General features: G+C 45.7%; 1 protein-coding gene across 3 annotated transcripts in view; it reads left to right on the top strand.

Moving 5' to 3' along the window:
- Positions 1–9,531: 9,531 nt before the first annotated feature.
- The window catches only part of KLF7 (KLF transcription factor 7), a 66,958-nt gene continuing 61,017 nt past the window's right edge, over positions 9,532–15,472 (top strand). For all 3 annotated transcript variants that reach the window (XM_073306620.1, XM_073306618.1, XM_073306617.1), the window contains exon 1: positions 9,532–10,067. In XM_073306620.1, the coding sequence (XP_073162721.1) occupies positions 9,966–10,067 (102 nt within the window). In that variant the 5' untranslated portion in view covers positions 9,532–9,965. The remainder of the gene's footprint in view (positions 10,068–15,472) is intronic.

Raw genomic sequence — 15,472 nt, 5'->3', positions numbered from 1 at the left:
AAAACAGGGGAACCTCATTATGCCACAGAATGGAAGTGACCTGCAGTCTGGGAAGGATTCTGCCAACCATTTTGGTCCCTACACATCATGTGGCAGCATGTAGGGGTGACAGACTGGTCACAAGGGGTTGGGAAGCAAGGCCCAGCTCAGAGGAAATACCATAGGTGGAGCTGGGGCAGAAGAAAGTGGATTCTGGTGGGAGCGGGGGCAGCTCCTGATTGCTCCAATTTATACTGAAGGTCACACCAAGTACTAGAGCAGCCAAGCATCCCAGGGCACAAAGGTGACTGAAAGCTACCTTTCACCTTCTTTGCCTTGGGCTGTGCCCTCTGGGCAGCACCTGCTGGAAGGGGAGGACAGACTCTCAGCCTTTGTTTGTTGACAAGTCTCCAGTTGGGACCCGATCTCTCAGCAAAGTAGAACAGAGGGTCAACACACCAAGATTTCAACCTCACTGTCTCTCTCCCTCTCCTATCTCCGCCTTTGTTCAGCACAGCCGAGCAGGCCCTTTTCTCCCTGGGAGAGCAAAGGCAAAACAGCTACCTAGGCACTGGGTCAGAACATGTACATTCGGTTAGGGAAATCAGGGGCTGGCAAAGAGGAGCTTATGCAAAGTGGAACCCGTTTGTTTTCCACCAAAAGGTTGTGCCCCAGGGTGCGCACTAATCCTTTTAAAGAGGTATCGCTCCGGCAATTTAGCAAAGACTGAAGCAAGGATACAAAACATACCCTCAAGAAAAGAACCCCGGAGAATAGGAGATGAAAGTCTCCATATCCGCAGAACAATTCCAGAGATTAAACAGAAGGGGCAACGAAAGGTATATGGAGAACACACGCACGCACACAAATACATGCAAAGCAAGCAAACTCCTAGAACCAAAGCCTCCCCTCTGTAGTAAAAAGCTATACAAAGGAAAAAGCTGTTTTCAAAGAGGAAAGAAGAAACTGCAGCCTCTCATCCCATCAAATCCAGGCCCCTTTGCAAGGTGAAACAACGGCGGTGTGTGTTGATTGAGTGAGGCTGGATGCGCCATACAAAGAAGAGGCAACAGTTCACCTCCATGCTGCAAAAACACCTTCACTTATGGCTCCCAGAGACCCAGAAGGTAGCAGGCTGCCAGTAGCCATAGCAACTAGCTCAGACATGAAAGGGATCTCATGCAAAAGCCCAGTGGCAGTGGATGGCAGGGGGTAAAGCTGGTAGAGAGGCAGTGAAAGTGAGGAAAGCGAGTGGCCAATAGGAATGCAGTCCTAAATCCCATGGGAGAGGACAATTCATTTACAAAGTGTCCTGCTCATAGTTAAAACTGTCTGAAATTTTTCCACTAAAGCAAGCAAAGCAACCCTCCCACCCCGAATTGATAACAAAAGCACAGTTAGTCAAAAGCCTGATTAAACTAACAGCCTGGGGCTCTACCAGGGGACGTGAGCTCCAAAGGTGGGATCTTTCAGCTGCGAATATCCTGCTTCTACCATCCTCGAAATTCTAGTATCACATGCATCTCTCTGGACTTCCACTGTGACGGCGGATCATGGAGGAACAATCCTTTTAGTAACCAGATCCCAGACAAGAGGGTTTTAAGGATTGTCACCTGCACCTTTAATTGCATCAGGAACAGAACCGGTAGCCAGCGAAGAACAAAGAACACAGGTGTTGTGTGTGCTCACAGCAACCCAACTCACTGCGTTCAGCTGTTAGAGGTTCCGTGAGGGCCACCCCAAGGAAAGCATGTTCCAGTTCCCCAATCTGAAAGTGGCAAAGTCATGCTGCAAAAGATCACAGTCTGCTGGCAAGCTGCACACGAGATGAAGACACTATCAGCCACCACGGCTGCCCACCTGTGAAGCAGCAGTGAGGCACCCTCAAGAACCACCAGCCTGGAAAATCCTAGAAAAGGGTAGCCGTTCTACAGTGCGACTCCCTACAAAGTTGTGCATAGAGAACAATGCTAACTGCACCCCTTGGAACTGCCCAGATACGACATATTCTGGATGAATTCATGTGTGCGTGCCCCATGATGAGCCCAATCCAGCAGTCTATACTATTAATTATTATTATTATTATTATTAATAGTAACACCCAAACACCTGGTGCTAGGCACAGTACAAACACATAGTAAGAGACAGTCTCTGCTCCAAAGAGATTTCAACCTACAAAGACAAGACAAAGGGCAGGAAGGAAAACAGAGACCTGCCCAAGCTCACACAGCAGGTCAGCACTAGGGATAGAACCCAGGTCTCCTGATTCCTACGCCACGGCTCCATCCAGTGGGCCCAACTGTTTCCTAATTTTCCTCTGATTAGGCAAAATTCCCACTGATGTTCATTTGAGATGCTCCCCAGTCAGGACTGCGAGACTGGCCCTTCTGGGTTACAAACAAGCGAGACGACACACGCACTCAGAGACATACGTCCAGCCTGCACGCTTTGTTCTTCAGAGGAACTGTCCAAAGGAAGCCCCACATTCCCTGTGGACGTTGGAAAGTTCAGGGGCCCTTTCGGACACAGAACGAGGGCCCAATCAGATTCCTCTGTCATACAATCTCACCTTCCACCAATCTGAATGGGGACAGGGCCATCTGAAGAGGGCACAATGGTATTTAAAGAGCTATCCTGGAGAAATACCTTCAATTAAAAAGCAGAAGGTTAAAAATTATGGGCCAACAAGGATTTCCCTGCCGTAGAAAACCAGATTTCTTGCAGTGCCCCCTCTGCCTCCACCCTACCATCTGCCCCAAAGACAAGGGTCAGAAAAGAAGAGCGTGAATTCTATCCCAGCACTCAACATTGCTAACTCCCTCTTGGTCTGGTCTAGCTCAGCTGTGCAGTCATTCAAATCACCACGCATTTTAAGAGAACGTGTTAGGAAACTTGACATACCAAACTACCCTCCCATTCACCGAAATGCTAAGGGGTGGGAACTATAAAGTCCATCAATAAAGGCCTTCTGACAAGAAGGGGAAAGCTATCAAAACTTAGAGGAAATTAGGGACTTCAAGGGCCTGAAGAAAACTGCTTGGTTCTGGGAAAGGAAATTGTCTCTTTTATGGCTCTTTACTGTTTATTAGGATTTTGGTAAAAACTGCAGCTGTTCAGATGAGATTTAGAGACGTGGAACACACCCGCGCTGGAATCAGATAGCACTTAATCAAAACAGCAATGCCTTCCCAGGGTCTGATCCTCTCCCCTGCACCTTGGGCAGACACTTTACTGTGCAAAGATCCTGTAAACAGCTGCCAGATCAGAATTCTCCACTCGCACTGACTGATGACAGCATTTTACACCCGCTTTGCACAACAAGAAATGACTGCACCAGCGGAGAATCAAGCTCATAGTGTATGCAGAGTGCTTTTTATCCTAATGGGCCCCCAATGGCCCTCAGTCCTGGAAAGGCGTCCACACATGCAGACCCATGCGAAGACTCACTGACTTCAGGCAATAAGCACTTGTGGGTCCCTTCGCAGTATCAGGGCCAATATACATAGAGCATCTCTGAATTGCAGCCACTTCTGGGATGGAGGGGGGCATTGGAGAAGATTAATGATGCAGACAGCAGCCCTGCATATGTGGAGGAAGGGCAAATTTTGGCCAAGACACCTGGGCAAACTCTTACTTGTGTGAAAAGTGCCATGGGATCATTTCTGGCCACGTAGAGCAGACAAGATCTCAGGCTTTAAAATCTCATCATGAAAACTCACACAGTGTAAATGCACAGAATTCAGTTTATTTCTTAGGAATGATGCACAGCTAAGTGAGAGCAGCCAGGATTCAAAAGGGCCATCCCAATGTAATGATTAGATCTCTAAGAAACCCTGAATTGAAACCTAAACTGGTAACAAAACCAATATACCCATCCAGGAGCTTACACCACAGTCCTCAACATAACATCCCGGTTCTTTATCTTCATGAACCAAATCACACTGCATCCTTGCTCATCCAGAGTAATACAACATAGGTGCAAATGTCAACGAGCCTCAGAAACTGGAATTTCATAACATCCAACTGAAACATACCCCAGCGCTGCTCCAGGGCTCAGCAATGCCAGGCTCCAATGTGCATGAAAGATCAGCCTGAATAAAACACCAGGAGCCTGAACAGAGCTACAGAAATAAGAATTATTATTATTTGTGTTACAGGAGCAAGCCAAGCTTGCCAAGCTCAGGGCACTGTTGAGGAGGCACCATGGCTTAGACCCAGATCCTCACAAGTATTGAGGTGCCCAACTCCCACTGAAATCAATGGAAGTAAGGCACCTAAATACCTCTGAGGACCAGTGAATAGGGCACTGGGCAGGGACTCAGGGGCTGGATTCAATGTCCAAATCTACCACTGGTTTCCTGGGCGATCTTAGGCTAGTCACATCCCCTCACTGTGGCTCAGTTTCCCCATGTGTAAAATGGGAATAATGATACTGGCCTTCTTTGTAAAGCGCTTCAAGCTAGACTGACGAAAAGTGCTCTGTAAGAGCGCGGGATTCTTATTATGGTACAAATAGTAAGAGGCAGCCCATTCTTGTTATAGTGTCAGAGGCTGGGGTGGGGCCAGTACTTGCTGCCTGAGGTGCCGGAATGGGAGATGAGGCCTTCAAGTCGCCCTCTGTCCTTACCCAAAAAACCAGAGGCACCAAGGAAACACACGCCCCCCCCAGGACTAAAAGCCACCGTTGCTTTTGGGTGCCAAAAATGCAAACCCTTGGCTGTTGCATGCCCAGCTGTCCCTACCTTCTGTTTTCCCCCTGACACAGTTTTCAATATAGAAGTCTGTGGGATATTGAAAATGTACGGGCAGCATAAACTACAATGACTTTCCCATCAAAATCAACGGCGCAAACCGCTCCCATTGCCAAAGCGGTCATCCGGTTCGCTGAGGATCAGACAACGCAGCTGGGCAGGGGCGCAAGGGGTCACGGGATGTGCCCTAAACTCTTGAGCAGCCCCCTGGACCTTGGGTCTCCATAAGGGTATGGAGGCACTGTGGCCCAGAGCCCCAAAGGTATTTAGGTGCCTTACTCCTATGGGAGTTAGGCACCTAAATACCTTTGGGGCTCTGGGCCTGTGAGCCCACTAATTCCACACCCACAAGCAAGGCTTGGTGGAGGCAGTGAAGCCTAGTGCATAAAACACTGGGCTAAGACTCAGGAGACCTGGGATCTTTCCCAGCTCTGCTACTAGACAGCTGGATGACCTTGGGCAAGTCATGTTCCCCTCTCTGTGCCTCAGTTTCTCCATCTGAATACTGCCTCCTTTGTTGAGCACTTTGTGATCTACTGATGAAAACTAGTCTGTTAGAGTTAGGTGTCACTCAGAGTGCTGGGAAGTATGGCTGGATCATGGGAGGAGCAGCTGCACTTTCTTAATGGTAGTGGCCAGTAGCAGATTACCACCCCTGAAGCTAGGGTGGAGCAGGAAATGACTCCTTCCTTCACTGCTCCCGAGTCAGTCCTTTGCTGGTGCATTTTACACAGGGAAGGTTGTGCAGGCTAAATGGAGTAGCGTTAGTTCCTGGTTCAGACATTTCCAACACTGTCAAAGGATAACCCCCATCCAGCTTTAAGAGAAAGCTTTCTGAACCAACGTCTAAACAGAATATCCACAATGCTGCAGACAATAAAAATTAAACACCTTCCTGGAAACCGTGGAGTGATGCCCTTTGAATCATTTCCAGGCAGGTGGCCAGAATCTTAGCGCAGATCTTCACATCAAGGCTTAAGGCCAAATTCTGCCTTCAGTGACAAGCATGCAGTCCTTCTGAAACTAACAGAAGCTGCATACCTGTATCTGATGGCAAAGTCTGGCCTTTAGTAACCATACAGCCTGACAAAAGACTGCATGCTAGATTCTCAGCTGGTGTCCAGCAGTGTAGTGCCCTACTTGAGAGCAGCCTTTTCCAGGAGAATGGAGATACAGTCATTTCTCCATGCACGGCGTTAGCCAGAGAAGTTTGAAAGAAATAAAATCAAAACAAATAATGACGATCCAAAGCAGAAATCCCTGACGAAAGGTAGGGCAAGAAAGTGAAATTGATCATTACCATATCACAGAAGACTCCTATAAGGTCATCTGTCAGTAGGGATTGACAGCCTGGAGCTTAGAGCAATTTATCCCCAAGCCGTAAAGGCCAAATTCTGCTCTCACTTACACCAGTATAAATCTGGAGTACCCCAGTGCAAATTTGCAATGGAGTTAAGTCAGAATGGAAATCGTCCCTTTCTGAAATCAATGGTATTACTCCAGATGGGCATGGGTGTAGGTGAGAACTGAAACTGGTCTAAATGGAGGCCTGGAATACAGAAAAGATCCTCCCTTCCTTTTAGAAATGGAAAGTGCTGAAACAAAACCACAGGTTAGTCATTGTGAAAGAGGAAGTCCTTAGCTCTGGGGGGTCCAACTGCTGAGCACCTTGCTTTTTATTAAAACTGTAGATACGCACAATTATTAAAAAGCCACACCTGATTGAAGGCTAGAGTGTAAAGTGCTTTTTCAGCCCTGGAAACTCTTAAACCAGTAGATAGAAATGGAGACTTGAATAGTCCAAATTCTGCAAATTCAGTAATCTTCATCATCTGTACCCTTAAACAGGCCACGTACAGCTTCATTACAAGTTTCTTGCTCTGAAATTGTTTTCCAAAGATGATCCACGAAGGACGAATGCTCACTGAAAGCTTTTTCTAAAACAGGTTTTTCTTGGTACAGTAGCTGTGGAACAATTGCCTTGTCTTGTTTCCTATCATATTTGACCCTCTTGGTTTGGGATTCTTTCTTTTCTTGTCCTTTCATTAGGATCTTTACCTGACATGTCATTCTATGTGCTCAGAAAATCTGTCACTACTCTGGGAGACCAAAGAAACCCTAGAAACTGATGACTTCTATCCTCAGAACACCTCCAGCACAGATACAGCCAGTGCAAAGCTTTTCCTCTCCTCTGCCAACTGGGGTGGTTCTTTTACAATGGGCTAGTGAATGGAGAGAGAAAGGCAATGCTTCTTTTCCCACACAGGCCTTTGAACTATCAAACTATCATCAAACAGTAACTCACCATCACCAATGAACTGTGCAGGCTGCAGAGGTGAAAGACTGAGCACGCTTTGATCAACTCCACAAACCATCCAACTATTTTTCAAAACGAACCCACAATCTAAAAGCAATGTGTACTTTTGCAGTGCCAAAGACATTTATTTGTATACAGTCCCCCAAGCCCGCCATTGCTCCTGGTTATTATTTATAGAACCCACAGTTACATCTCCTCCAAACATAAATTTCAGCTACAGAATTATTGCATTTCATGTGAAGTCAATGCTAGAAAACAGCATTCCCCATAATTTGGCCCTGATGGAGACAAAACACATGCAAAATTAATTACTGCCAGACAGCTTACTTTATACCTGAACATTACTGTGAGTTACACTTAAGGGGCCAGATCCTCAGTTGGTGTAAATCAGCACAGCTCCACTAAAGTCCATGCAGCTATTCTAATTTACATCACCTGATAATCTGGCCCAGGAACTGGTGTTGGGTTGCAGAGCTAGATGGTGGCTAAATGTGTTCATCTTATTCATGTAGGGGCAGAAAAGTGGTGATGCAACTGTTGCAAAACCAGATGGCCTGAGAGCACAGGGCAGCATCTGTGGCAAAATCTGTTTATGTTGAGAACCATTCCAACTCCCAACTCAAGGGTCCCTCACAAAAGAGCACTGGAGGGAGCTCTGCCTGCTGACTGATGGTGGGATATGGCCCTGGCTGTGCATCTGATAGGACTCACGGGCCCTTTGAAATTTAAGAGAGACAAAGAGAACATATTTCTTCTATTACTGGAAAAAAACCATCATCTTTAAATTAGCACAGTCACACTTCTGCAATCATTCCAAAAGCAGAAATGCAACTCTGCCCAGCTCCAAGAGCAATTTGGGGAAGCTGCCATCACACTAACCATTTACGGTCAAATAGCTCACTGGCTAACCCAAACTAGTATGCAAGTGAGATCAGGTAACAGCTAAGCCTGGTTAAATGCTTTGATGAATCTCTAATAAATACATGTACATTTATGGAGGGATTCCAGCCTTATTAACATTCAGCACTCCTTCCTTCTCAAGAGGCTGCCTTATCCTTGTCTGGGCTAGATACTCACAACATACACAGGCCCTGGGCACGTGTCAAAAACTCACTCCCAAGTCCTTCGTATTCCAACAGATTTCACACACCGGCTGTAACGCTGTTTAGTCTTCCCCTCTCACCCCTTACAATTTACACATCGGTTTGATGCGCCCTCGCTCAATCAACGGTTGACTGGGAATTTTTTGACAGATCCTCCCCCTTCAGCGATCAACAGGGGAAGGAGACGCGCAGGGGCGCTCCCCGGCTCCCCCAGGCAGCGCGGAGTTAGCCAGCTGGTGAGCAGCACCGCAGATGTAGCTAGATCTGCAGGTTTCAGAGTAACAGCCGTGTTAGTCTGTATTCGCAAAAAGAAAAGGAGTACTAGTGGCACCTTAGAGACTAACCAATTTATTTGAGCATAAGCTTTCGTGAGCTACAGCTCACTTCATGGGATGCATACTGTGGAAACTGCAGCCTAGATCTACAGAACAGGCTTAATCGGAGAGCCTGCATTTAACCGCCTGCTTTTCTTCTCTGATTACACTGAATGTCTCTCTTTCCCTCTCTGCACCATGTTCTCCCCTTGCCCCGGGAAAAGCCCCCCGGTGGCACGATCCAGAGAAGTGCTGATAGCCCCCCCCCCCGGGGGCGGAACAAGACATCTGACTAAAAGAAACCAGCTCCTATTTCCCTCGGCGCAGGGAGTTTTGCCCTCGCCTCCCGGCTGCGCCTTGTGCCCTAAAGGGCAGCGTTTTTCTGCTTACAATGGTCACTAACGAGCAAGCCCTTCTCCCCGAAACCTTTGTGGGTTTGCCATTAAGATGCCACGCTAGGCTGCGGATTGCACAGCCCCTTTGTGGGACGGGGAGCGAGGGGGTGGGGGGTCACGCCTCTGTTGTGGGTCCTTGTGTGTCCACGCTGCTTGCCCCGCTCGCTGGGGAGCCGGGCCCCGGGAGAGCTCCGACCCGCCGCGTCGCTTTACGGACTGCCCGCAGCGTGCGTGCGGGGCTCGCTTTGCAAACCTCCCAGAGCCAGGGCGCGCGGCCCTGCGCCACCCCCTCTCCGGTCCCCGGGCAGGCGCGCGCAGCCGTGCGCCCCTTATATAGCCCTCTAAAAATAGCTCGCCTTACACTGCCTTGTAAGGCAGCGGGGAGATCAACCCCCATCCAATCCGCAGGGCCCTTCCGTGCCAGGCTCCGCCTCCGGCCCCTTCTCTTTGGCCTTCATTGGGCTTCAGTGACTTCATGGGCTCCCCCCACCACCCCCTCTTCGCCTTACATGGTCACGCGTTGTCTTAATGGACAGCTTCCTTCAAGAGCTGACGGCTGCGCGGAGGAAAGATGGGAGGGGAGGGGGACGAAGAGAAGGGGGGGGGGCTCTGAGCTTGCAGGATTGAGGGGGGGGGATTGGCTTTGAAAGGGGGGGGCAATGGGGGCTGAGAAAAAAAGCGATCGCGAGAAAAAAAATGCAACCTCCCAAAAATAAAGAGCAAAGATTGCATTGAGCAGCGAGCAGCAATGCAGAAATAGATGGCAGTTTCGTGTCAGGGAGTTTGCATTCCCCCTTCCTGGTCCAAGAAGTGGAGTGATTAGACCCCTGGAAGGGACTTGCATTTACTACAAGTGGAAGAGTCCCCCCGCTTTTGCTGGCTGCTGTTTGCACTGTACATATTGGGTGCATCTAGCCATTCTCACTGGGGTTTTTTTTTTCCTCCCCTCTCTTTCCTGAATTGATTTTTTTTTACAGTGTGACAGAAACAAAACAAAACAAAAAAAGGGACATTGGATCTATTGTTGTTTTTTATGATCACAAACAAAACCCCACCACAAACAAACAAACACAAAACAAAACAAAAGGGTTTTGCTCAGCAGCAGCATGGATGTGTTGGCTAGTTATAGTATATTCCAGGAACTACAGCTTGTCCACGACACCGGCTACTTCTCAGCTTTGCCATCCTTGGAGGAAAACTGGCAGCAGGTGAACCATTTAAATTACTCCTGTAAATCTTTTAAGTGCAGACAGTCGGTGCGTCGAGGCTGCATTTCTGATTTTATTTTATTTTTCTTTAATACTTAATTTGGAGGTTTTTTTCTGTGCGGGGCTAACACCTTAATTTTTTTTTTTTTTTTTTTTTTTTGCAATAAGAGACAGAGCCGTCCATTCAAAGCTGTCTGCATTCAGTCATATAAACACACCAGGCAGTATCTCAGATCCGGTGAAATTCTTTGGGTTTTGTTTTTTATGATTATTTGTAAAGCTTAGTGATTTTTTTTTGTTCTTTGCTCACTTGTTCCAGCCAGTGTTGACAACTGGCAGCTGGTGGAAGCTGAATAGATCATTCTTTTTTTCAGGTAATTAGTATGTGTCAATAAAAATCCTACCTTAATTTAGAGATGCGCTGGGGGTGGAAATGGTATCAATAGCAAAATACAGTCAGTGAAATCTGGAGTAAGAAAGATGACTTCTTTTTCAATTGTTCTGGACAGATGAAACTTGTTTTTGTATCTTAAACTGGCTTAAGACAATAACACTTCAGGCTGGTTTCAGCCACCAGGGTGCATTGAGACACTATAGGGTTAATATGCAGAAGGAACTGGAGTACTTCTGAAGGTGGCAATCTGGTATTATGGATACATTAAAAGTGATGGGTGACATGCCTAAATAATATCAAGGGGAAGAGTAGTTTGTAGAGAAATGGGCAAGATGTGTAAAAGTCATGACCAGCCCAAATGCAAACCGACCCTAAATAACTATCTACTGGAGGAAAAAACAGGGGACTCCTCCTTATAGCAGGAGAAGAGCTAAGCTACTGTATTGCTTGATATGATTACAGGTTAGTCAGATTGTCAACATTCTGTAAATTAGTGTCTCTTAAAAAAATCGACAAGTCTATATGAATGGTCAGGTGTGGGCAGAATGGCATGTGGTGCTAATGTAACTTACATACCCCAGGACAGAAGCAGGTTAAGACTAATGAGGGCTGGATTTCATTTTGCACTGATCCAGTGCAGTATTTGCCAGCACAAGGCTAGTGTGTGTTAGTTCTCTAGTAAGTGGGCAGTAGGATTTTTTGTTTTTGTTTCTGGGTGGATGATAGGACTCCAGGACAATCTGTGGCACTGCTACCTACTTGGCTGTGCTTGGATACTTGGGAGATTTACCTAGTAAAATTATTTTGGCTTCAGCTTTCTTTTATGAAAGGCTTACTGGCAGCCACAGGGCAAACATTTTCAGACTTCATTCGCAACTGGACAGTCCAACTTTGCTTAATACTCCAAAGGGGGAAACACTTTTTTGTTGTTAATATTCAGTCTGCACCTCGGTGATGGTCACATCTGGTTTCCTTTAGACTTTTAACATGCTAAATTAAACTGAAGAGGTTAATATGATTTCATTTTAGAATCCCCATTTAATTCTGCATTGTCCTTGCTGTTGAATCAGTTGCATATTAATAACAGTCTAGACAGTTCAATGTGAGATAATCTGTTGACATAGCCAGCATGCCTAAGGCAGATACTGTATGTGATACTTTGTCTACTGCTGCCTGACTTCATACAAGGAAGGGAAGCATTTCACTTTCTGCAATAGTGTATCAAAGCAATCCTCTTGTGAGAGCTACATTTTAAAGGAACACAATCACTTAAAAAATCTAGCCAATTTTTAGGAAAGGAGCTAAAACCTTTTTCACGTGCTACCTCCTCCCCTCAGTCCCCTGGCCAATTCTTGTTGTTTTATAGTACATCCTATTTTTATAATGTTTTTCCTCCCCTGTTGCTGTGTGAAGTCTCCATGCAAGCAACTGGGGGAAACCTGGCTGACACAGGGAACAGTGAAACTGAGTGATGCACAAGGTGTAAAAATGTACAAAGTAAACCAACTGAAAAAGGGAGGTGTTTTTTCTTCCTAATCTCTTTCAGTCATAATCTTAGGTTAAAAAGCTTGTGTGTGTGTGTGTTTTCCATTTGTTTCCCTTTAAAAGTGGTAATCTGGAGACCTTGCTTTTGGGAGACAGCTAACTAGTAAAGTCTGTCTTTTCCTCTCCTCTTCCTGGGCAGTAATCCATTCCATGGAGCCCCCCAAGAATGTAAAGTAGCAGCCTTAATTTTAAATGAAAGCTCTTGAATTGATCATTCTAACATCTTCAAATGAAAACCCGGTGCGATATAAATACTACAGTAACGATCCAGAATATTACCTCTTCCACCAGCAGTGCAGCTGTGTTTTGGAAGATTATTCTAGTATCATTTAAGAGGGCAGAGGGCAACAGTATGGTTGTGAGGGTGAAGAGCAAGATTCTTTATCACATTGTCAGCAAAAGTTGTTTCTTGTTTAACATTCTTATAACACTGGTGGTAGAGAAGTTAGTGGGTGCCAGTTTAAAAACTCCTTGTGAGTGATATCTCCTTCTATACTATAAAGACACATCTGGGCTGTTGATAGTGTTACCCTAAAGCTACCTGAAATTGTTGACACAACCTTCTTCCTTTTGTCCCTAGTTTGGCCTAGTGTTTTGTGACTGCTTGATGAAGTGTATAGTAGGGACAGTTGCATGCAACTGCTAGTGTTTCCGATTATGAAATGTGCATCACTAATTGCAGTGACGGCTCAGGCTGGTTGCTAAACACTTGCATGCACTCAACTGATCTCCCCTCCTCCTCCCCCACAACAGAAGTGAGAGGAAGTTTCGTATCTGTGCTTCTCTTAATTACCGTTGGAAGTTAAAATAGGACAGTCATTAGACAGCCCAACCTGTAAGTGCAAAATGAACAGATTTTTGGTAGGAGGCGATTAAAAATGTATTTATATGTGTGGATTTCAAGGGGGGGAGAACATAGCTTGAACTGTAAACATGGGAAGGCTTGTGTGTTTGAAATTTAAGATGGAATCTGAAGGTACTGTGTGTTCAGGTTTTTTTCATGTACATTTTTATGTGGGGGTGTAATCTTTGGTCCCTAATTCTTGTTAACTAATGTTGCAGTTCCTTCAGGCCTGATCTTTTGGTCAGGCAAAACTCCCCTCAGATCAATGGGAATTTTGCCTGAGCAAGGAATGCAGGATCTGGACCACCAGTTACCATGATATTGTTATTGCACCGACAATAGATGTGGTAGGGGCTCAGAATGTTTAAAAATCAGGCCCAGGGTGTCTTTCAACTGCCTGGTAGCTCAGACGGATTCTGTAAATGGCCCGCTAGTGTGTCGCTGTGGCTCTCATTTGAACCCCCTTCCTTGGTATCCATTCCTATGACTTAGGAGCCTGTTCAGAGGGGGAAGCCTGAGCCGGCATGAATCCTCCCTGCCTGTCCTATGCTGTAAAGAACGCTGGGTTCACGTGCACTGTTATGGTGAGGTATTCACCAGCTCTGGCACTCTTGGAATATCGAATGAGAGCTGTAGAGGCTGTGAAAAGTGTGTTTCAAACAATAAAAGGCCAGGAGGTGCCTTTGATCCACAGCATGTTACCCCCAGTGGAGGGAAGGGGTTCGGAAGGATCTGCCTGATCCTGTGAAGACAAAGGACTAGGTGAGCTGTGTGCAGAGGGGATCATCCACTAGCAGATGTGCACCTCCATTGGAAGGAGGCATCCGCTGCCCCATGACAACCACCCCTTCCTTCTTTGGGCCTTAGGAAGAACTTCCCAGGGTGCAGGATCCACTAGTGGGGAAAGAGTCAGGGAACAGCCTGGGGCTGCATTCCTTTTTCTACAAGGCCCCTCATCCCCTTAAAGGAAGACCCCAAGGGATAGCCTCTGGAATGGAAGACTTTGGAAATGTGACTAAAGTGGACCCCTGCTGTCAGAGATGGGGAGCCTGGAGGATGGGCTGAGGCACAGGGTCTCCATGCTTATGGCCTCACGCTTCCAGGGGAATTCTGCAATTAGCAGAGTTTGGGTGTCAAGCCCTTCCCATTCTCCCAGGTTTTGTCAGGGGTGGGGTCATAGATCCTGTTGGCCAGGAGGACTGGAAACAGGATCTCTTCTTCTGATAAAAAGAACTATGGTTCCAAACATAGGGGCTGATGCTTATACTCTGATTTGAATTCCTTCTCTCTGGGATGATTCATTAGTTCTCAGATGAACTAAGCTTTGGTTCCTCTTACACTAGAACAGGAAGAAAGGATGAGTTGAGACATAGGACTAGGACTCAAGAGATCTGGGGGGAGGGTTGGCTCTGCTGTAGACACCCTTCCTCTGTCCCCCAGTGTGACCTTGAGCAAATCTTTGTGCCAATGTTTTCCTCTCTGTTAAATGAGTGATGATAATACTTAATAATACTCACTGGGGCATTGTGAGGCTAAATAGTTTAATACCAGGAAAGTGCTTTGAGATCCTTGTGCTGTGTAAGTGCAGTATTTTATTATGATGTGACTAATCTAGCAGAACTCTGTTAGTTGTTGATTCTGATTTATATTTGGCAGATGGGGTCAGTTTCAGGCCTGAAGGAAAAACTTCCACTGCTACTGGAAAGGAATAAATTACATTGTAGAATGTTCCTACCTCCCCACTGTCCTCATTGTTCTAGTTTAATGGCCACTACATAAACTAAACCATCTCTTCTAATATTGCTATTTCATCTTGGTTCCAGTCACAGTGAAACACATTTCTAAGTGCTTATAGTACATCAGGCCTCCTGAGGATAACTTGCAGAAATGGTTGACTTCCAAGAACAGCCACATGTGTGATGCAATGTATTTGGACTGTGAGCCATGTTCAATACCGGTATACAGGCTCACTGTCTGCTAAATGAACTGAAAACAGGCTCCTGTAAACCCCCCCCCCCCCAAAAAAAAATTACAAAAAATCAAATCAGCAAACTGGAGCCACTGTTCATATCATTTTCTGCGTTCCTTAGTTACAGAAAACATTGCTTTATGTTATTACTTCTTGGCATTTAGTATTGCTGGTATAAATGTGTAGAGACACAAAGGAGACCTGCAAACCCCATAAAAAGGGTAAAATAGCTGATTTAATGTGTGACTTGGGTCTGATCTTCAGATTGGGTAAATGTATTTCTTTTAATAGTGTAAGTACTAAATAAGAAAATATTTTCTATTATTTAGTATAGTTAAAAAGATACAATTACAAAATGCATATTTTTTTTAAAGTGGAAGCTCATGGTCATAAAATCAAATGAGTATTTGTGCTTTTAAAAAAAATAATATGGAAACTATATATATATATATACACACGTACACACATACACATACATATATATATATATATAAGGAGTACTTGTGGCACCGTAGAGACTAACAAATTTATTTGAGCATAAGCTTTCGTGAGCTACAGCTCACTTCATCGGATGCATACCGTGGAAACTACAGTGGGGAGATTTTATATATGCAGAGAACATGAAACAGTGGGTGTTACCATAGACACTTTAA

This window comes from Lepidochelys kempii, chromosome 11 (assembly GCF_965140265.1).
Source record: "Lepidochelys kempii isolate rLepKem1 chromosome 11, rLepKem1.hap2, whole genome shotgun sequence".
Taxonomy (NCBI): domain Eukaryota; kingdom Metazoa; phylum Chordata; order Testudines; family Cheloniidae; genus Lepidochelys; species Lepidochelys kempii.
This window is presented reverse-complemented; position numbering and strand designations above follow the sequence as displayed.